Consider the following 22,742-nt stretch of genomic DNA (forward strand, 5'->3'; position numbering starts at 1 on the left):
GTAAAGTTTCATGTAATTATTAAAAGAAACGACCTTTGTCTTGGCAGCGTTGAACGTTACCATCCAGTTTTGACCCCATTCTAGTACAGACTGGAGGCCAGATGATTAATTGGCCAAAACATGGCGAGATAACAACTATGGAAGGCAGTAATTACTGGGGATACAGTTACAAAACTCAGCAATCCTATCCCATCGCGGTTAATTACGTGAAGACCAGAGAAATAGTTGGCCGAAACAACAATAACTATGAAGATGAGAATAACAGTATGCAAATACATAACTATATTAGAGTTTTAAATAAAATAAAATATATTTGTAAGGTGATCGTTAAATTTTCACTCAGGCCCAACACGTTGTATGCAGAGACAGTCGCAAAGGTGCAAAGAAAAGAAATTTGACCGTTTTTTGTTTTTTTTTTTAGTTGAAACAAAAGACATTTATTAACGGTCATTTAACACCAAACCATATACGCATAATTTTCCAAGCCAGCGACAATATGGGTGATCCCTGCGTTTCTCGAGTCAATTACCAGTTTCCGAGTCTGCAGCTCGCCCCATGGCACACAGTCATCCGAATATTGTCTTTTATATATTTGTTTTTTTTATATTGTCTATTATATAGATAAGACTAGCTGTGGTACCTAGCGTTGCTCGGGTGTTTGTATGTGTAAAAGAAAAAAATAGTGTTAATAGGGAAGGAGGCTTGAACCTGTGATGAACCCGAAGGCGGAAAAGAAATTGAAAGAAAACGTGAACTTTTACAGCTACGCTACGAAGCCATAGGAAGTGAAAAGCATTCAAATTTAGTGATGTCAATCAAAAAGTTGACTTGCAGAAACAAACGTTGGCTGGAGGCCAGTTCAGCTTTTCGCCGTTTCATTTATTTGCTTCCCCACGATGTTGGGGAAAACCAGCTCCACACAAAAAGGGAGTGTCCAAATGAATAGCAATTGTGTGATATAAGGGGTTTCTCCCACATTGATCAAAGCTGATTGCTTTCTGGACGTCCCGGCATGGAAGGCCGGGAAGCTGCTTTCGCTTTTGATCTAGTTTCGCTTTTATACGAAAAAGCCCAAAAAACACGCGAGGGGAAGGAATAGCATGAATTTAATAAAAGTCGATGTAAATAAATGTAGATAAGACATGCATTCGCAAATCATAGATATTATAATCTAGGGAGTATATAAAAAGTTGTAAAACATAGTAACTCCCCCCCATGAGAAAAGTCTTTGCTGGACATACAAAAACACGCGCGGACGTTTTGCTTTTTATATATAGACTAGTGGGGTTGGGGGGTACCCAGCGTTGCCCGGGTGTTTGGAGGTGTGCGTGTTAAAAAAAAAAAAAAAAAAACATGCCCGGGTGTTTGTAGGTGTAAAAGAAAAAAAAAAGTTTTAGTAGGAAGGTAGGATTGAACCCCGAAGCCTTGGTGCAAAGGTGGAAACGAAAGGGGAAAAAAGTCAGTCACCTGGCCACAAGGGGAGAGGAATTGATAAGTGTGTTAAGTTAAGGTTTATAAAGTAAAATATACAGCTGCAAGGAAGTGGCGTGATGTTTGAAAATGAAAAAAAAAAAAGAAAATGAAAAAAAAAGAAAATTGAAAAAAAAAAGAAAATTGAAAAAAAAAAGAAAATTGAAAAAAAAAAGAAAATTGAAAAAAAAAAGAAAATTGAAAAAAAAAAGAAAATTGAAAAAAAAAAGAAAATTGAAAAAAAAAAGAAAATTGAAAAAAAAAAGAAAATTGAAAAAAAAAGAAAATTGAAAAATAAAAAGAAAATTGAAAATAAAAAGAAAATTGAAAAAAAAAAAGAAAATTGAAAAAAAAAAAAGAAAATTGAAAAAAAAAGAAAATTGAAAAAAAAAAAGAAAATTGAAAAAAAAAAAGAAAATTGAAAAAAAAAAGAAAATTGAAAAAAAAAAGAAAATTGAAAAAAAAAGAAAATTGAAAAAAAAAAGAAAATTGAAAAAAAAAAGAAAATTGAAAAAAAAAAGAAAATTGAAAAAAAAAAGAAAATTGAAAAAAAAAGAAAATTGAAAAAAAAAAGAAAATTGAAAAAAAAAAGAAAATTGAAAAAAAAAAAGAAAATTGAAAAAAAAAAAGAAAATTGAAAAAAAAAAGAAAATTGAAAAAAAAAAGAAAATTGAAAAAAAAAAGAAAATTGAAAAAAAAAAGAAAATTGAAAAAAAAAGAAAATTGAAAAAAAAAAGAAAATTGAAAAAAAAAAAGAAAATTGAAAAAAAAAAAGAAAATTGAAAAAAAAAAGAAAATTGAAAAAAAAAAGAAAATTGAAAAAAAAAGAACATTGAAAAAAAAAAGAAAATTGAAAAAAAAAAAGAAAATTGAAAAAAAAAAGAAAATTGAAAAAAAAAAGAAAATTGAAAAAAAAAAGAAAATTGAGAAAAAAAAAGAAAATTGAAAAAAAAAAGAAAATTGAAAAAAAAAAGAAAATTGAAAAAAAAAAGAAAATTGAAAAAAAAAAGAAAATTGAAAAAAAAAAGAAAATTGAAAAAAAAAAGAAAATTAAAAAAAAAAGAAAATTAAAAAAAAAAGAAAATTAAAAAAAAAAAAGAAAATTAAAAAAAAAAAAGAAAATTAAAAAAAAAAAGAAAATTAAAAAAAAAAAGAAAACAGAAGGTAAAAAAAAATGGAAAAGAGAGAAAGGTGAAAAAAGAAAAAGAAAAAAAACGAAAAAATAAATTTTCATAAATTTCTAAAAATGCACCATTTTTTCCCCCCATTCTTCTTAAATCAACCAAAAATGTGATCCTTGTGTCATTTACATTATTCAAGTGATAGTGTTGCCAGGAGGAGGTAACCCATGATTTACTTATTTTGTTTGTTTTATTAAGTGCAATTTCCTATTTTACATACTAGATCAGTGTTCGAGACATTTGCTTCAAACGGTAATTGAAAAACTATTTTTAGGAATCACCAATAATTGCAATGTAAAGTGATGTTTTCCTGTTAAATACCATTTTTTCCCTTTTTTTTTTCATTGTCAATGTCTTCATGGACAGAATTAATAGTAACGTGCGTATCGTTATCACCAATTTATTCCTTCGAGTCAGTTCAACTTGAAAAAAAAAAAAAAAAAAGCCCATGGAAATTCCACGGTTAATTTTATCATTTATCAGCTTTACCTACGTGGCATTACCCCGAAGTCTGAACTTTCATTTGCACCCTACCTACTCCCTCCTAGTTAATAAGGATTAGTATTTTAATGCAAAAATGGACAAAAATTTAGCCATATTTAATCATCAATTTGGCATAAAGCACTCATTCCAAGTCAACAGTTTTTAACGGGCTAAAACTCTGCCTTCTATGAGAAGAGATTAGTTTTTTGTTTAAAACGACATCTTCTATATATATAAAAGCGAAAATGTGTGTATGTTTGTGTGTCTGCTAAAAACTTTCGACAGACACGACGAAAATTCACAAACTCAGTATCATATCGAAGCCCCATCCTTTGCTCGAAAAATTGGCCAAAAACGTTTATTTTTTTCATCCTGAAATCGACAATTTCCAACCGGGGGGAAGGGGGACTCAACAAAAACGGTATTCTCGTGACGATGAGCGGTTCTACGCATGCGCCAGATGATGTCATGAACTGATTTACTTTAAATAGTTGAAAAACTGAACAAATTTCATGTACGTCGTGTTAGGTCAGTTGATTAGCGCGTTGGTTCATTATCTAAACGTTTTTGGTTCGAATCGTGGTGTGAGATGTCTTTTTCTTTTTTTTTTCCAATTTTTTAAATTTAAATATTGAACCAGTGTTATTTAAGCCATTTTTCACGTAACGTTCGTTTTTCTGGTTTTTTTTTTTTGGTTTTTTTACTTCGCTTATCCACCTCTGACCACACACCCAAAAACACCCGGGTACCCACCGATTTTTTTAATTTTGATATCGAACCAGGCTTAGTTAAGCCATTTTTCACGTGTTCGTTTTTCTGTTTTCATCGTTCGTTTGCCTTACGTTAGTTTTTTTTTGTGTTTTTTTCCCGCTTAAGTTTTAACGTTGTTTTCTTTTTTTTTACTTCGCTTATAACAAAACAAACCTGGTCATTGATGTCGTCGTCACGCTCGATGACTTCCGTGCGCGCACTTGTCAATTTGGTTTTTACTTTGATAAATTCAAACATCTTTCAGTAACTCATTCTGGCTGGTTGATTTTATTTTCAAACTTCGCCTCAGGGCTTCGGGTTCGATCCTACCAACTTTACCCCCCCCCCGTTTCTTTTTTATTTAACACCACACACACCTACAAACACCCGGGCAACGCCGGGTACCCCTGCTAGTCTATATATATAAAAGCGAAAATGTGTGTATGCATGTATGTTCGCTTTTTGTGTATGTCCGCAAAAGGATTTTTTTCGGCGGCTTCTTGAGGCCATTGCTCATTTTTAAAACTTTTTATATCACGTTGAAATCATAATATCTATGAGTTACGAACGGGGGTCGCCCGTCTATTTTATTTGTCCGACTTTTAAACGTTAAATATTCAACATTTTGGGATCGCCACATGTTGCTTTTGTTTTTCAGTATAAAAAAAGCAAAACTCGATTCGAATCCCTAGCCCACGCCCAGTGGTCTCTAGAAAGCGATGTAACGTTTGGTCAATGTCGGCTTACCGTCGTCATATCAGACGGTTGCTTTCATTTCGAGATGAGACACTCCCCTAAGAAACGGGAGAGCTGGTTTTCCCCGAAGTTAGGTAAAAACAAACAAACCGGGTTATTGACCTCATTAAAAACTGTCCCGCAGAAAATGTTAACTGCTGAATATTAAATGCTTACATCGTCGTCATAACGCTCGCACAAAATGTTAACTCTACGACTAACTTGATGTCATTAAGTGCGGGCACCTGTCAATTCTCTTCTTAAATAAATTCAAACATCTTTCAGTAACTCATTCTGGCTGGCCGAGCGGTTAACGCGTCATGTTTTTTTTTCACGTTTTATTTTCCAACTTTGCCTCAGGGCTTCGGGTTCGATCCTACTAACTTACCAAAACTTTTTTTACCCCCCCCCCCCGGTTTCTTTTTGATTTAACAGCACACATACCTCGTAACACCCAGGCAACGCCGGTTTACCCCACTAGTCTATAATATAAATCTCACCTGTCTGTTTAAATGTATGTATGTATGTATGTTTATATGTCTGCCTAAAACTTTCGACAGAGGCAACGGATTTTCAGGAGATGGGTATCGTTTTGAAGCTCAACCCTTCGGATGACAAATATCGAGAAATTGGCTGAAAACATTAATTCCTTCACTCAACTGGGTACTTTTCTACAGGGAGGGGGTCGCTTTTTTTGACGATATTTTCTAAAGTCATCGCCTCCTTTCACTTATCTAGCCTTAATTTAAACCTACGTCACTTCCGGTTTGGTGATGGACGCAACAGCTAATGTGTCACTTTGTTTTTCACTTTCTTTTCCTCCTTCACAGTACGGGTTCTATAACTTTTTTTTTTTTTGCTCAATACACACCTCCAAACACCTGGGCAACACCGGGCACCCAGACTAGTATCACAATAATTATTTTTTAATTATCAGGTACATCAATTATTTACCCCCAACTCCCACCAGACTATATCATTTTTTTGGGGTGCTTGTTAAGATAGAGTCAATGATTTTTTGTTTTTTGTTTTATATGTCGTTTTAAACAAAAAACTAATCTCTTCTCAGAGAAGGCAAAGTTTAGGAGGTTGGACCTCTTAGGACAGGACAGACATGACACAATCTGAAAAGAAATAATTACTTTTTAAATAATTTAAGGTATTTCAATTATTTACACCATTAACTATATAAATTTTTACCCCCTAGGAGTAAATTTACCCCCAGTTGAGAATCTCTGACTTTTTTTTTTTTTTTTTTTTTTTTTTTTTACACAGTGATCACCACTTATCAAGGCCCGGAAGCCACTCAGGGATAAGGGTTATTGCAAGTACATTACGTTAGTGTGGAGATTTGATGAAGTGTTTACTTAAGGGGGCGGTTCATTAGGAATTTGTTAACATTTGACTTGAATACATCCAAGTTGTAGTCCGGTGGGAAGCAGGCAGACGGAACAGAGTTGATGTGCAACTTCTGAGACACCCTGTTTTTATTTTTATTTATTTTTTTTTTTTACAGAAATTTATATTTGGAATAAAGTCACCTCATTTAAAAAAAAAATATATATTACTTATTTTTGTGTACCGATGAGGGGTTCAATTTCTTCTTACATCTTCAGTGAAAAAAAAAAAAAAGAAAGGCACCAACTTCATAGGCAGTGCAATTGGAATCCCTAAAAGGCACTAGGGATGATATTCAGCATTCTGAAAGGATGTATTTGAATTACAGCTGATCAAGTAAATGTCCATTTTGAAGGAAAATAATTGTTTCCATTTTTGTCATTGGGTTTTAATGTACTTACAATAACCGACAGTTTTATTTCAAACAAAAAAAAAATAAGGGAGGGGGGGGTCAACATTAAAAGATACTAATTTATAGCAGTTGTACTTTTGGAAAGGTCAGGAATCAGAACTGGACCTTTTAAAAATGTCATTTTTTTTTTGAGTGACCGACACCATCGTCCCGATTATTAAATACCATTTTAATTTAAACGGCATCCACAAAATAAACAATATTTACTTTCAATTGTACTGAACCGGAATGCCTTGTCCATTGTGTTTGGGATTTGCACAAAATGTTAAAAAAAAAAAAAATCAATTCTTAGTCATAATAATAATAGAAAGTGGATCTTTGGATTACTTTTGTCAGCCTTGTAATTCTCACTTCCCTTATTTTAGTCCTTTAGTCCTCACATTTCATGAACAATGATTTTGACAAAGTGGTAAGAATTGCTGTTTTCTGGGTCGGAATGCTTATTGTTAACTAGTTTTTTACTTTTTTTTTTAACTGCTTACATAAAATGGCTTTATGCCTTGTTCGGAATGATTTCTATTAAAAAAATTTTTCTTAATAAAAATAAACAAGATTAAATTCTAATTTAGTTTTTAGTGTATATAAGTCGAAATTTTATTATGAATTTGTTACACAGCCATTTGTTATACTTGTTTCTGTAAAAAAAAAAAAAAAAAAAAAAAAAATCAAAACTGGATCTCTATGCTCAATATTCTCGATAGAGCAGGTAGTAACTCAAACGCGAGTTAACATGGTTTTAATAGTGTTCTGGATTCTAGATAGAGCAGATATGTTTAAACACCGTGTCACCCGGGATAAATAATTTGTCTGTTTTGTTTTTTTTCTTTTTTTTCTGTTGCCTGGATGCTATAATACAGTGGTAAATATCATACGCAGAGCAGGTTCTGCCCCCAAAATGGTTTTAACAGTTTAATTTAATAAGCACTTCATGAGAGCAATAATTCATAGTGCTCAATATCTTGAAGGGAGGTGGGTACTTATTTTTCATAATGCTCTGAAAACCTCTTTAATTTTAAAGGTGCTCAATATCCTAGAGAAAAAGCAGATACATTTAAATGCAGCATCCTATCTTTCTTTAAAATTTTGTTGCACGGAAACCATAACTTAAAGTGCTTAATATCCTGGATAGAGCAGGTATATTTAAAGCCACTATAACAGCCACTGACCCTGGGTTAGCAGTAGTATGCTGCTGACCAAGCCGGCGGCGCGACATGTTCAGAGAGGCAGATATTTGAGTTGTGTTAAAGAGACACAAGAGAGCAGAAAAGGACATGTCACTCACAGGGTTAGGGTTAGGGTTAGGCTGATTACCGATTACATACCGATTAATCTGTATGTAATCAGTAATCAGCCACTTTGCCGATTAATCGATAAATTTGCTTTATTATTATTATTATGATTATTTACTTTTCTCTTTCCTATTAAATTTAAATCAATCCATCACTGCCACGTGACCCATAATAATTCAACAGAATCGCAAAGAAATACCAATTGTATAAAGAACTCTATTGTTAATAACATGCAGTTCTTACTTTTATTCAAATTAAATCGATGTTGACCATGTACGTTTACCTAATTACATCGCCATGATAAATAAAATTAAAAATACTACATAAAATTATTACATTTTCTTGATGTAAGCAGTATATGGTATAAAGAGCTGAGTTTTTGTGATATATTATTTTAAAATTAATATATGTTTTATGACATTTGGTACTTTGTTTCCACCACCAAAATTGAACATATCAGCATTTTTATCGACTTATAATGAAGTAAGTTGCAGCTGGAATTGTTAAAAAAAAAAAAAAAAAAATCGGCATAATAATCATTATGTATAGAATTATATTGAATGTTTATATTTACTGTCTTTTTTTTTCAGTTTTATTTGATGATACTTTAAAAATTGTCCATCAGTGCGTCTTTTCTATTATAAATGATGCAATGTTCACTTTTCACACCTCAAAAATGAAAGCCGAAATCGAATTAAAAATAATTCTACTTTTACTTCCTACTGTCTTCTTATATTAGGAGTGATGAAAGCATGTTTTGTGACATTTTTACTGGTTACTTTTCCATCAGTTCCTTTCAAAGTTGCCATGTAATTTACATATGTTCGGGCTTCTTCCTTCTCTGCAGGGTAGTGTACACTGTTGATCATCAGTGAAAAGTCGATGTAGAATCCAATTCTAAATGTTTTTTTATGCCAATCTTTTAAAATAATTATTTGAATCATGGGTCTAGAAAAGTAGACATACACAAGTTTTTATCATTTAGATGAAAATCTTGTTTCCATTGATAACCTGAATTGTTCAACAATGGTAAGAAGGATTCCACTAAAATCAGAAATGCTAGAATTAGATTGGACAGCTTTTGACAAAAATAACTTCAGAGCTAAATTTGTACGTATTATCATTGATATAGTTGATGTTCTGTAACTTGTTTCTTTGGTGATTTCTTTAAATGAACTCAGTAACTGGATATTGTTTTTAAACAAGTCTCCATTGGTAAGTTGTTATGGTATGAATCTTATCAACAGTTCACATTACAAGAGCTTTTCGTTTTTCTTAATTTATTTTCAGCATATAATGTTGAATTCAACCATGTGGTCATATCTTGAATGAGTTTGTTTTTCCAAATTAAACTGATCCTGTATTTCAGTTAATTTGCTAATAGAAAGCGATTGAAGTGAGAAACTGTATTTCTGTTAAATGATGTAATGGTTGTCTTCACAGCCTGAGTTACAATGTATGATAGTTATTTTAAATCACATTCTGACACCAGCAACCATATTTGTTTCTGAATCCCATAAGACTTTATGGAACATTTTATTGAAGCTTTTATACTCATGCAGAACATTGAGCAATTCTTCATTTATTACTGCACCAGAGAATGGAACCAACTCTTGCACAGCTCTGCACTGTTCAAAGTCATTTGAAAACCAATAACCTGTCAAACTCGGAAAAGGAGCATTATCTGTTTTAGCTGTCCAAATGTCTGTAGTTCATGAACTGTTGCTAAGTTCATGAACTGTTGCTAAGTTCAGCAAAAAAACAGCTAAATTTTTGTTTTACTTTTGTAAATGTATCAAAAAATTTTGCAGTGAAGTAATTTTTTGATGGAATGCTGTAATTTGAACAAAGTTCTGTAATAAGCCTATTAAATCCAATGTCAGATGTTGCAGAATATTGTTTAATATCAACAGCAATCATTTCTCTTATCAGATAATGAATCTCTTGTGACCTGTGATCATTAATATCCCAAATTTTCTTTTTGGCCAATATTGATTCTATAACAGTTTGGTGTTTCACTGGAGACTCCTAGTTTCTGCCATTTGTTGCTGAAATGTCTGTCCCTGAATATTCACCGTGCTTCTTTTTCGTATTTACAACTTTTGCTTCTTTTGGACGAACCTTTCTAAGATTCGTTAACATATTAGTCATTGTAAAAGTTTTTGCTGGTTTGGTACCCCTTGATGTGATGATTTAACATAACTTGCAAGCAGCTGTGTTCTTATTCTTGGGATTGACATAAAAATATTTCCAGCAGAAACTGGTTTCCATAATGGTTGAAGGTTGTTGTTTTTAATATTTAATTAATTTTTTACATCTATAAATTACTTATGTCTGATATTTAATTAGCAATTTATCTCAATAAAATATACATTATCTAAACCAGAACATTAAAAATACATATGCAATGGTAGCAAGAATCCAAAAATGAGGAACAAGAGTATGACTGATGAAGAATACTTTATGTTTAGTTCGCATATCGTCACAATTTACTGCAAAATTCCTCAACATGAAAACCGAAAGATGAAGCAATAATTTTCTTTGACAAATGATTTAAAGTAAAAAAAAATGATAATTCGAGAGGAAGAGAAAGGAGAAAAATTTTCATATGCTTACATCTATTTGCCTCGAATTCAGGGCAATTGTAAAAGTCTACATGTTAACGAGTCATTTGATAATATGGTTTAGCGATGCATATCTTTTCAATAAATTTTTACTGGCAAGCAAAACAGGGAGTTAATTTATCTTCCTTTCCAATATAATTAATATTAGTATCATTCATGACAACTAAATTTGCTGATAAATCGGCATTAGAAAATATATTAATCGGCCGATTATCAATGACCGATTAATCGGTAATCAGCCAATTTGATAATCAGTACATCCCTACAGGTTACACATGTAGCCCGAGAGCGGCAGGGAAAAATGTATCCTAAACATGGCCGGACAACGACAGAGTACCAGGTGTCCAACACTGCAGAGTTTTGTTAAGCACATTGGTGTATCAGTAGACTTTTGAACAAGAGACAAGGTGTTATTTTGAAAGTACCTGTAAATAAATGTCTGTTTCAATTAAAAATAAATAAAACAAGTCAAATTCTTTCCTTATCTTTGTTTCCTTGCGACTATCTACATACAACGGGTGGGTCCCAAGTGTTGACATGTAATGACTACCTGACACCATGTTGTCCGGGGAAAAACAACATCCATATATTTTGTTATACTATTTTATATAATATATTATATAATTCGGCACTGCTCAGGATGGAAGCAGAACATAGGAATCGAAAACTGCTTATTCTTATTTGGATTCATCGGACTAGTGTTATCTTGAATGTCATTTGATATTCTGAAAGTTGATGGTTCAATTCTCAGGGTGGGTTGCTAAAAAATACAATGGTTTAGGACTTCTATCCAGTCATGGCTGACGGAAAAAGAGCAAGTTACCACCGTAAAGTAAATAAAGGGTTCCGTTCGAAATTCTGTCCAAATTCCAAAGTTTGATAGAAACATTCCTGAGTTCAACAAGATACACCTGAAGAAGGTCGAAGGTTACATCAATTGAAACGTTGGGGAAATAACACTCAAGATGAGAACAGTAGTTTGAAGAATCCAAACATTATGAATAACCAATCCTAATCTCAAAAATTCAGAAATGAAAAAAGTGCTTAATATCCAAAGTATAACTAGTGTGTCTAAATGCAACTTTATTTCTTCTATTTGTTTTTTGCAGCCCCAAGTAATGCCAGGTATCCCTGCTAGTTAATTATGAATAATTATATAAGCCCGGCGTTGCCCGGGTGTTTGGAGGTGTATGTTGAGAAAAAAAACAAAAAAGCGGTCAATTTTTTTTTTTAACTTTGACCCCTATTATGACCCCTTAACATTTATTGTTTTGGGCTCACATCAAGTTATTAAGTTAGATCCATGTCCAAGGAACCTATATCTAAAGTTTCAAGTGTTTAGACCCCCACATTGGCGGAGGAGTTTGGTAGAGTTGTCAAAGGTCAAATCGTTGAACTTTGACCCCTTAACAGCCAAATTTCTGGCCGAAAACCGATTACAAAGATTTTCCCAAATCTCAGTACCCTTAAATTTCGAGTCTGTAGATTGAAAATTGACAGACACTTTCACTTTTACAGATATATATATTATTGACTAGCGGGGGTACCCGGCGTTGCCCGAGTGCTTGTTTCAGGGACGGGGGGGAGTTTTAAAAAATGTTATGGTAGGTAAGTAGGAAGGATCAAACCCGGAGTCATGAGTAAAAGTAGGAAAATAAAGTGTGGAAAAAAAAACAAAAAAAACATCTGCAACGTTAACAGTTCGGCCACCAAGAAAAGTCCATTCCAGTTGTTTAGGAAAAAAAAAAAAAATGACTACGGTAGGTCGGCGCGAACGTGAAAATATAATGTGAATTGTCCAGCACGCTAACCACTACGCCACAGAGCACTGCAGCTTAGTTTAGTGAGTTTAAATAACTTCACATGAAAGAACTACGAAGCCAAACCGGTGTTCTCTTCTCAACTGTTCCTTGTGAACGATCCCCAAACGGTGTAAAGTGGTGGCAGGGGGAGGAGGAATTTATTAGAGAGAAAATATTTTACCACTTCCATTGATCTTAACCGATTTTGGCCGTGACTTCTCAGCAGAAAAAGTATAGAAATCTAAGATTATCGAGGAATTTGAGAAATAATAAGCCTATAACACACCTCAGATATTGTTCTGCCGTTTGTGCATATTATATTTGCATGAAATATCTTGATTTTTAATCCTATTAATGTCAAAATCAGACGGGAAAAAATGAGTTCATTTTATTTATATAGAGATAATATATGTAAAAAAAAACAAAAAACACTAGTATGCCGCCCAGAGTTGCCTAGTAGTAAAATATACTTTAATATGATATTAATTTATGCAGATTCCACATTTATTTTTATAGAGTCAATTCTCTATTGATTATTATATTGTACCCAATATATAATAGTGATTTCAAAAGCCAAAAAGAAAAAAAAAAAAAATGTGTTATCAACTAGAATCGAAACCAAAACCCGGCTTTCCAGCTTTGTCCGTTAGTTTATGACCTAAATCGATACGTATACGAAAAAACTGCAAAAAGTAACATTGTTTAAACTGACTTTTAATCAGAGCATGCACAGAAAAAAAAGGGGGTATAATTGATTTATGCTAGGCCAATGTTAATGTTTGTTTTCAATTTTGACCCTTTAGCAGCTATTTAATTGGCTAATAGATCAAATCGAATTTGTTCCACAGGTCCAAATTCCATTATATATATATATATATATATATATATATATATATATATATATATATATAAAGTTTCAAGTCTGTAGATCAAAAATTAACATGAGTTTAGTAGAGACCATCTCTCAGGCAGACAGACAATGTCACTTTTATATATAGATAAAAAAGTTACCGAAATAATTGTCTATCATTAAATTGAACCAAATTGTTTTAAAACAATTTGAAGATTATATTTCAATAGCAATCATACTTCAATAGAACCAGATTATAAATAAACACGGAATTCTTTGTTAGAATTGCTACCATTTGATTTCAAAGCACAAAAATAAACATAAGATCGACTTTTGGTTTTGATTTAAAAAAATTGGGGTTTGTTTTACAATAAACATTAAAAATTGTTTTCAAAAATTTAAATATATAACAAGTTTTATGCAAGATAAGTTACTCTTCTACCTATCTGGAAAAGTTTTTAGTGGTTTTAATCACTTTAAAATTATTCAGTTCGAAAAACAAATAGTGCCTTGCGTTAGGTGAGAACAAGAAAAATGGACGCAAATTGACACGTAAATATTTGAAGTCTTGATAATGACTTAAAAATAAAAATTATTCGAGGCACAACTAAGGATTAATAGGAAATAGTCACCAAAATACCACATTTACTCTAAAAGTTTGGCATAAATCATTGCTTGTAAGTGAACAGGCTATAAGTTTTGCCTGTTTATAAAATTCCAATGCAGTAATTGGTCAAGAGAAGGTGGGATGCGTAAAGTTAACAATACAGTTTTACTCTGATAATTTCATAATTCTAACTTAAAAAAAAAAAAAAATGATTTTCACACATTCGGCTTACTACCTAGTAAAAAATGAAGGGTTTGTTTTACAATGCACATTGGTACGAAAAAGAGGTAAAAAATATAACAAATAAATGTTATCAAAGGCAAGATAAATTACTTTCCTACCCCCATCTGGAAAAGTTTTTAGTGGTTTTTATTTACTTTAAAACATTTATTCAGTTAAAAAAAAAAAAAAAAAAAAAAAAAAAGGACAAGTTTCTAGCGTTACGCGAAAACCAGAAAAAAAAATGACTGCAACTTTACTCTTGCATATTTGAAGTCTCTATAATGACTTAAAAATCCAAAATAAAACAAAATACTGCTAGAAACCCACCCAATAAATGTCACAGTAACATTGGATGTGTTTCTAATGTTATATTTTGTTTAATTTTTTGATGATTGAGACTTCAAAAATGTAGGAGTCACATAGCAGCCATTTTTTTTCTCGTTATCAGCTAACTTCCAGTCTGTAGTGGAATGGGCTGGAACTGGATGGTAATGTTCAATACCGCCATGACTAAGCTTATTTCCTTTAATAATTACAAGAAACCTTCTCCACCACTGATTGCCATGGCTAATGATACACTGCCTGAAAGTACTTCCCTCGTGCTCCTTGGCTTAACATTCAGACAACATTAATTGGAACAAATATATTGTAATGACCAAGGCTGCTGCGAGGGAAGTGGGCTCTCTCTACCGTGTTAGAAGGCTACTCATACCTACAAGTGTCCTGTATGGAGTATTGTTGCCACATCTAGGTTGGTGCATCTGCCACTAGTCTCTTATTCCTAGATAGGGTATAAAAAATAGTCGCCAACCTAATAGGTTCCACACTGTCAACCAAACTCCAACCTCTGTCGCATCGCCGAAATGTTGCATCCCTGTGCTTGTTTTACAAATACTTTAATGGTAAACTCGAAGCACTAATACCTCCTTGACGTAAATACCTCCGACAAATCAAACAAGCAGCAAAATCCCACCCCTACACTGTAGAGATCAATAGATGCCGTAAAGTGTTCTACTCAAATAGCTTATTCCCTCAAACTTCTAGACTTTGGAATTCTCTCCCATGCCCCTGCTTCCCACACTATGCTGAAATGCAGAAGTTCAAGTGTAATGTGAACAGGCATCTTACTGCCCAGCTCCCTACGTAGTATTTTGGCAAATATGGTCCCAAATGGTAGCCCCTTATGACCTAGTGGAACTATGCTTTGTTTGAGGCGGAAAAAATAAGATAACACTTGTTTTGGGAACAGAATAAACGTTTTAAAATAAGTAAAAACACCAACTTATTTTGTTTGATAACATTTATTTGCTTTACATTTGTTTTTTTATCACTTTTTCGTAGCCCTGTCTACTGTAAAACAAATCCATGAGATTCTACTTTTTTAGGGCGATTACATGTGTGAATATTTTGCGTCACAGGTCAGTTTCATATAACTTTAACGAAAAATGATACCATTTCTGGACTATTTTAGTGTTCTGAAAAAGTTAATCTAAACATTTTTTTTTTTGTGGGGGGGGGGCTCCTGTTTTTAGGCGATTACCTTGTCTCTACGATTTTGGGTCAGTAAGTGGTACAAGAATTTGGTTAACTTCCCTAAAAGGCTAGATGCCCCCCCCCTAATTCTAAAATAATCGTATGCTTTTTGTTCCAGAATGTTCAAACGTAATCAAGAAAAAAAAAAAAAAAAAAAAAAAAAAAAAAAAACAAACATAATCTCATTTTTTTTTGTGTGAGTTTTAAGCTACAATTTTCTATCTGGCCACACAAAAAAAAAAAAAAAGAAAAAAAAAGCACGACTTTCGCGTGGCTAATTTTACGTTGTTCACATCGTACAGAACTTTATATAATATATATATATATATATATATATATACAGTGCCGGCAAAAAGAAAGTCCGCACTTATAATTTTTTCAAAAACTGCAAATTTAAGCTAAATTTAATGTAACTGTTTAATCAACTTATACCTCATTTGATTCGCCTTTCATTCCTCCATAATTTTACCTGTTCATATTTGACTTTTAATTGAAATATTCTAGTGTTCACGTCAATTTAAAAAAAAATAACGTCAAATTGAGGAGGCAAAAAAAGGAGGCTGAAAAGATTGAATACCTACAACAATTCTTAGATTAAAAAAAAAAAAAAAAAATCACTCCATAAAGAAATAAACTGTATTAAATCAAAAACTCATGTACATCTTTAAGAGAATAAAAATAAAATGGAGAATTTGTCGAGTATTTTTTTTTAACGGCAAAAACTGATAAGTGAAATGTGGTCATTTTTGAAGTACGATGGCCCAACTTTTGTTAACAGTAAACACACGTGAGAAATAGAAAATGAGATTAATTCTGGCGCTTACAGGCCACCATAGTCCTCAACTCTAAAAAAGGGGAGACGGTTGTCCCCCCTTTTTTTTCCATTTGAGATAAACTGAAGTCACGGTATTTTTTAATCATTGCTTAAAAAATTATTTTATTTAAAAAGTACATTGAATATCTAGAATATAAAGCTGAATGTGTGTGTGTGTGTGTGTGTGTGTGTCTGATCACAAATAGGCTCCTATATGGTTGACTATTATAGAAAACTGATCACATATATCGAGACACAGGAATGGGTAAGTTTGATCTGGCAGAACAGTGGTTCATTAAAATTGTGGGGTCTGCGTTCGCGCCTGGTCCACAAAGTATGGAAATAAGAAAATTTAAAAATTAAATAAAAACGTTTACAAGTGTTTGATATAGATGTACATAAGAATACTTTGATAAGTATGTTTTAACTTAAATAGGGGTGGTATAATAAAATTGTGGGGTCTGCGTTCGCACCTGGCCTCCATAGAATGGAAATAGGCACAAACTTTAATAAAGACTTTTCATATCTATCTGCGTAAGTATACTTTGATAATTATGTTTCAGTTTGAAGAAATATGGTATAATAAAATTATGAGGTGTTCGTTTGCGTCTGACCTCCATAGAATGGAAATATGTCACAAAGTTTAACAAGGTTTTTTTAATACAGATCCACAGAATATTGTGATAAGTGTTTCAGTGTGAACAGGTATGGTATAATAAATTATGGGGTTTATCTATTTTATTTTTACTTTCATCATATTTTGCTTTGGTTTTGATACCCCCAAATTCGAAGCTATCTCTTTACAACCCTTCCTTTTCATAACCTATCAGAGTCCATTTTCTGTAGGCTTTTTTTTTTGAACCCAGTCAACGACGGGTACTTTTGCTAGTAAGATATAAATATGGATAAATTTTAACAATGAAGAAGAATGGAAGTACCCATTGTTTAGTATTTTTTATAGGTAAGTTATTTTGTGGAATTTATATATGTTTATTATATTCGAAGTAAGTTAAAATTCGTTGATTTTCTTGAAATCTTTTTTAAAGAAAACCAATTTCTAAAAACAAATATTGCATATTAAACCTGTTATTATTTTAAAATTCGGTCTTTGCTCCTTTTATTGAAAAAAATAAATAGGGTTTAAATTACATTTTTCAAGTAGTTATAAGCTTTAAAAGACAGTAAGTCTAATTATTCAAGTTTTATCACGTATTTTTAATGGCGATTTTTGACACTGCTACTCATTTATATGCAATATATTGATGTTGGCATTCTGTAGATGTTTAGTGTAAATGGAGACGCTCTGATATTATTGTAGTGCTTTTGTTAAAACTGCAAAAGTATTTATCTAAGCTAGCACGAACATCCATTAAAGCCCAGTCGTAAAGTACGCTAAAATATGATATTTTAATTCTTGCAGATTTCGTATATATTATTATAAAGTTAATGTTCCATCGATTTTTATATGTTATAAAGTTGTGATTTAAAAAAAAAAAAAAATCCATATGACTTGGGTGCATTAGCTTGAATGGAAACTGAAATAAAAACTTATGAAAAGAAAAAAAAAAAACAAAAAAAAACTCGAGTTCCTTCAGCCATAATCAAAACCGAAACCAAAACTTATGAAGCATTCTTGATATATTTATTTAAGAAAAAAAAAAAAAAAATAGATGCCATCAGCTATAGTCGAAACTGAAACCAAAACTTATGAAGAATTCTTGGTAAAATTATTTATGACAAGAAATAGAATTACATAACAATTAAACGACCCGGATGTAAGCGTGACAGAAAATAACACACACGCTATCGTATTGATATAGAGATAATAATACGAAGAAAAGAATGGAAAGACTGAGGACAGAAAGCACTAACCAGACCTCCACTGGACGAGTATAAATAAAACTGGGACCTTGGGGAGGCTTAGTGCATCCCACTCCACCCTAAATCCCAGTGAAGGCCAATGATCATTGCCAACAAGAAATCAATGGCAAACGGCTGTAACAATAACGCAAATTCATTTGCAAAGGTTATCGAAAAAGATGGAGAGTAGTGGAAATCTGGGGAGACTTGTTGTCACCCAGACTCCAGGGAACACCACTAGATTGTTGTCCGTGAGCTATCTCTAATGATGACCTGTGTGAAACTGAGAACTCCTAGTGAGTTTAATAATGATTGTTTATAGATTTAAGTTTTTTTAAATCAATGACATCACTACTCCATCCACTCGTTAAAAGTCATTTTCACCGTTCAAAAATAAGAAAATAGAGGGAAAAAAAACATGAATCAAAATATAATTATAAAAACACACGGATTCTTCCTTAATTTTAAGTTTTTTTTTTTTTGTTTTTTTGTGAGATTGGAGTTATTTTATTAAATTGTCATTGTTTTGTAGTCACAAGAACATGTTGCTTACTTAGAATTACATTTAAATAAAGAAATAAAAACATAAAAATCGGTAATTTTTACGACCTAACCCAGCGTAGTATAAAAAATCCCAACCTCCCCATGTTAAAAACGGCTTTCAAGGTTGGGAGTGTTTATTTCGAAAGCCGTTCTTAACATGAGGAGGCTGGGGGTGTTATACTACGCTGGATTAGGTCGTAAAAAATACCGAAAAATCTTCATCGTGCACGTACTCGTCATGGACCAAAGATGTCATATTCCAAAAATCACTTAAATTGATCGAGTATGTATATATATATATATATATATATATATATTACTGTGTGTGTATGTATGTTTGTATGTATGTGTGTGTGAGAGAGAAAGAGGGAAAGAAGACATTTTTTACGATTTTTAACGATCTTAAAGCTGAGAAGTTCAATATAACCACAATTACGTAACCAATTCTCGCGTGCATGTTCTCCCATTTACTTGCCTCCCCACGGGGGTAAAAGTTAGACAAAAGGTCAGTTTTCAATGTGAGAAAATTACAGTCCCTCCTAAAAAAGTAAGGGGTGCTCTCTCTACTCTGGATTTGAACAAAAATAAAAGTAGCCTCAGGCTAGAAAGATTTCTTATTCCCTGACAGAGGACAAAAGATGTAGCACTGTAGCGAGCATCAAAACAGTTATTTGGTAGAATGGTGGCCTTTTTGTTTTGGAGAACACTGCGTCAGTCACGTAGAGGCGAGATGTGTATGTACACACGAGAAGCGTCGAAGCGATCGCACAATTTTATTTAAACCATTTACCTTTTAAATCTTAATTATATTAAAATATAATTTTTTTTTTTTTTTAAATGGTACTTGTGCACTTTTGCAACCGTGCTGAAATAACATTATTTTGAAAGCCATTCTTAACACGGGGAGGAGAGGGTATTTTGTAACTATTCTATGCTTCCACCTAACAATTTATTTTTAAAAAAATATCGTGAAGCTAGAATTTAATCTGAAAAAAATTATTTAAAAATAGCGCGGTGGTAAAAGTACGCAAGCACAAAAAAAGAAAAATAAATAAAATGATGCTTAAGCACTTTTGTTTACCGTTCTATTTTATTTATTTATTTTTTTTTTTTAAGAGTATTTTCAAGTTGAATTGAAGTTTTACTATATCTTTGTTTTTGTATTAAATTGTTAGGTTAAAGTACAGAATAGTTACAAAAACACTCTCCGTGTTAAGAATGGCTTTAAAAAAAAAAAAAATAATAACGTTATTTCAGCACGGTAACACAAAATTGACAGCTTAAAGGTTTCAAATTCAATTTCAATTTCGAATTCTACACGACCATAAAAAAAAAATCGTCGTTGTGTCATATCTATAATATTTGTAAATTTAATTGGTACTTATGTACTTATTGTACCGGACTGAAACAATAACGTTATTTAGAAAGCCATTCTTAACATGGGGAGGGGAGAGCGTTTTGTAATTATTCTGTACTTTCACCTAACAATTTAATAATAAAAAGATATCGCAAAATTTGAAAATACCATTAAAAAATATATATATATATATATCGCCTAAGCACCAAATAAATATTAACTATATTTATACCTGCAGCCACTAATGTTTCATGCTTATGCAATCATCTGTGTAGGAAGTGATAATCACTGCTGGTCGGAAGGTTTGATCAGAGTCAACAAAACCACCTTTGACTTCGCAGGCGAGCGTCATTATATATATATATATATATATATATATCGTTAGTAATCATTCCAAAACCAAATATATTTATACAATATTCATATTATTGGTGTGATGATGTGCCGATGTATGTGGTTACCATTCAACGAAACACGTGTAAAACGTACTATACAATCAATAATATGAATGTTATATGTAAATATAAATGTGGCATTGGAATTGTTTTATAACGATATATATGCTATGAAAGTGCAAATTCTATTTTTATTGAGCTTAAATAAATATGTGGAAATTCTTAAAAAAATAACTTCATTGAAGAGATTATATATATATATATATATATATATATATATATAGATAGATAGATAGATAGAGAGAGAGAGTTTTAAAGGACAAAACTTTGTCAAATTATTGTCAATTTAAATAAAATAAACATCGTTTCCGAAACGATCGTACAATCGAGTTGATTTTGTTTGTTTTTTCCTTTTGAAACTGATTTTTAATTCACAATTATGAATCATTTTACTCAATATTAAAATAGCTCTAGGATATATATACCTATTGAGCTTATTATATATCTACAGTATAACGGGCACTGTTTTCTTTTAAAAGTATTAATACATTAAACTCTGCTCTTTAGACTCCAGGTCTAATTCCATATATATATATATATATATATATATATATATTAGTGTGTGTGCTTCAACTGAATTTGAATTGAACCAAAACGACTTTTGCCGAATTAAACCTAAAAGTAAGGTGAAAATAAATCAATAAATAGAATTTATTAAATAAAGAAAAATGGTTCAAATTCTGTAGAAGTCCCTTAATAATATATATATATGTGTGTGTGTGTGTGTGTGTGTGTGTGTGTGTGTGTGTGTGTGTGTGTGTGTGTGTGTGGTACTTCTGTAGAATACGGACCATGGTTATTTTTTTTTTAATAGGATTTTCAAGTTTAATTTAAGTTTTACAGTATCCTTAGTTTATTTGATTGTTCCTATTGACTTGCCTCCCGACGAGGGCAGAGTTAGACACAAGGTTGGTTTTTAATGTGGGGAAAATCCAGCTCCCCCAAATAGGAGCATTCTGGATAAGAACAAAAATAGTCTCAATCATGGAGGATTTCTCCTCAACTAACCGAGAATAAAAAAAAAAAAGAAAAAAAGTGAAGTGCAGGATTCAAAACAGATGAAAGTACAGAATAGTTAACAAAACGCCCTCCCTCCACTTGTCCATGTTAAAAATGGGTTTCTAAATGACATTATTTCAGAACGGTCCGTATTTCTGCTCGAGTACCTGATTTTTTAGTGCTTATGTTATCGTGCTATTTTTTTAAAAATATTTTCAAATTAAATTAAAGTTTTACGATATTACTATTTTTTTTTTGTTTTGTTAGATGAAAGTATGGAATCATTTACAAATCGCCCTTCTCTCCATTTTAAGAATGGCTTTCGAAATAATAACATTGTTTCAGCAGAACATGAGTGCTGTCTTTTTTTATGTGCTCTTAAAATTTTATATTATTTGAATATGATTATATGATATTTGCCGAAGAAAATTTTAATTACAACGAAAGCAAAAAATAAAAATAAGTAATGTATTGTTGCAATTGCATTGTTTTCATATTCTTAAAAACCAAAACAAAATGTTCGAAACAAAAATAGGTGCCACTGCTCTACAAAAGGACGGACGATGGTTCCAAAAACAATTTTAAAATTAAAACGTCAGCAAAAAATAAATAAACAAAAAAAAAAATAAGTCATGTTTTATAATTTAGTATTTTTGCATTCTTAAAAAAAACAAAACAAAATGTTCGAAACAAAATAAGAGGTGCTACTGCTCTACAAAAGAACAAAAGATGGTTCCGTGAAGAATTTAACAGATTAAAGCCACTTACCAGATGAAGTTGTGACCCAAGCAGCAACTAAGAAGAAATTCAATAGCATCATCATCCTCCCCCGACGCGACATCTTTTGCTAAAAGATGTCGTCCTCACCAAAACGAACTACTGCAGCGAAATCACAGCTTTTATCAACAAGTCAAAAAATAATAATAAAAACGAGATTTGCTTTGGCAGACGGGAAGGTCTGACCGGAAGTTGTAAATTATTCGAACTCTTTTGTAGAGAGTTCACAAGCAAAGGGAGATAATTATCTCCCCCGCCCTCACCTACTCTGCGTTTTTATGCCACTTCCATCAATGAAATATCAATTTAATAAAACTGTGGTATATTGAAGTTTTCAGCTCTTAACATGGCTGTTAGTTATAATTATTGTTCAATTTATAATTTAATGATCAAACAATACCTTAATATTTATTACGATATATATATATATATATATATTCAGGTAAATTGAAATTGCTCCAGACAAGGCATGAAACCACTTGATGTAAAGAACTAATAAATAAATAAATACTTCAGGATCAACATCTTACCAACAAGTGTTAAATGGAATAGATTCAGACCAGAAAGCAGCAATTCTCCCC

General features: G+C 31.9%; 1 protein-coding gene across 1 annotated transcript in view; it reads right to left on the reverse strand.

Moving 5' to 3' along the window:
* LOC145266606 (uncharacterized) overlaps positions 1-22,387 on the reverse strand; it is a 155,045-nt gene extending 132,658 nt beyond the window's left edge. The window contains exon 1 of the mRNA XM_080122500.1: positions 22,153-22,387. Within this exon, the coding sequence (XP_079978626.1) occupies positions 22,153-22,225 (73 nt within the window). The 5' untranslated portion in view covers positions 22,226-22,387. The remainder of the gene's footprint in view (positions 1-22,152) is intronic.
* Between the last annotated feature and the right edge of the window lie 355 nt (positions 22,388-22,742).

The sequence above is a fragment of the Euprymna scolopes genome, chromosome 41, assembly GCF_053919585.1.
Source record: "Euprymna scolopes isolate OS-2025 chromosome 41, ASM5391958v1, whole genome shotgun sequence".
Lineage (NCBI taxonomy): Eukaryota > Metazoa > Mollusca > Cephalopoda > Sepiida > Sepiolidae > Euprymna > Euprymna scolopes.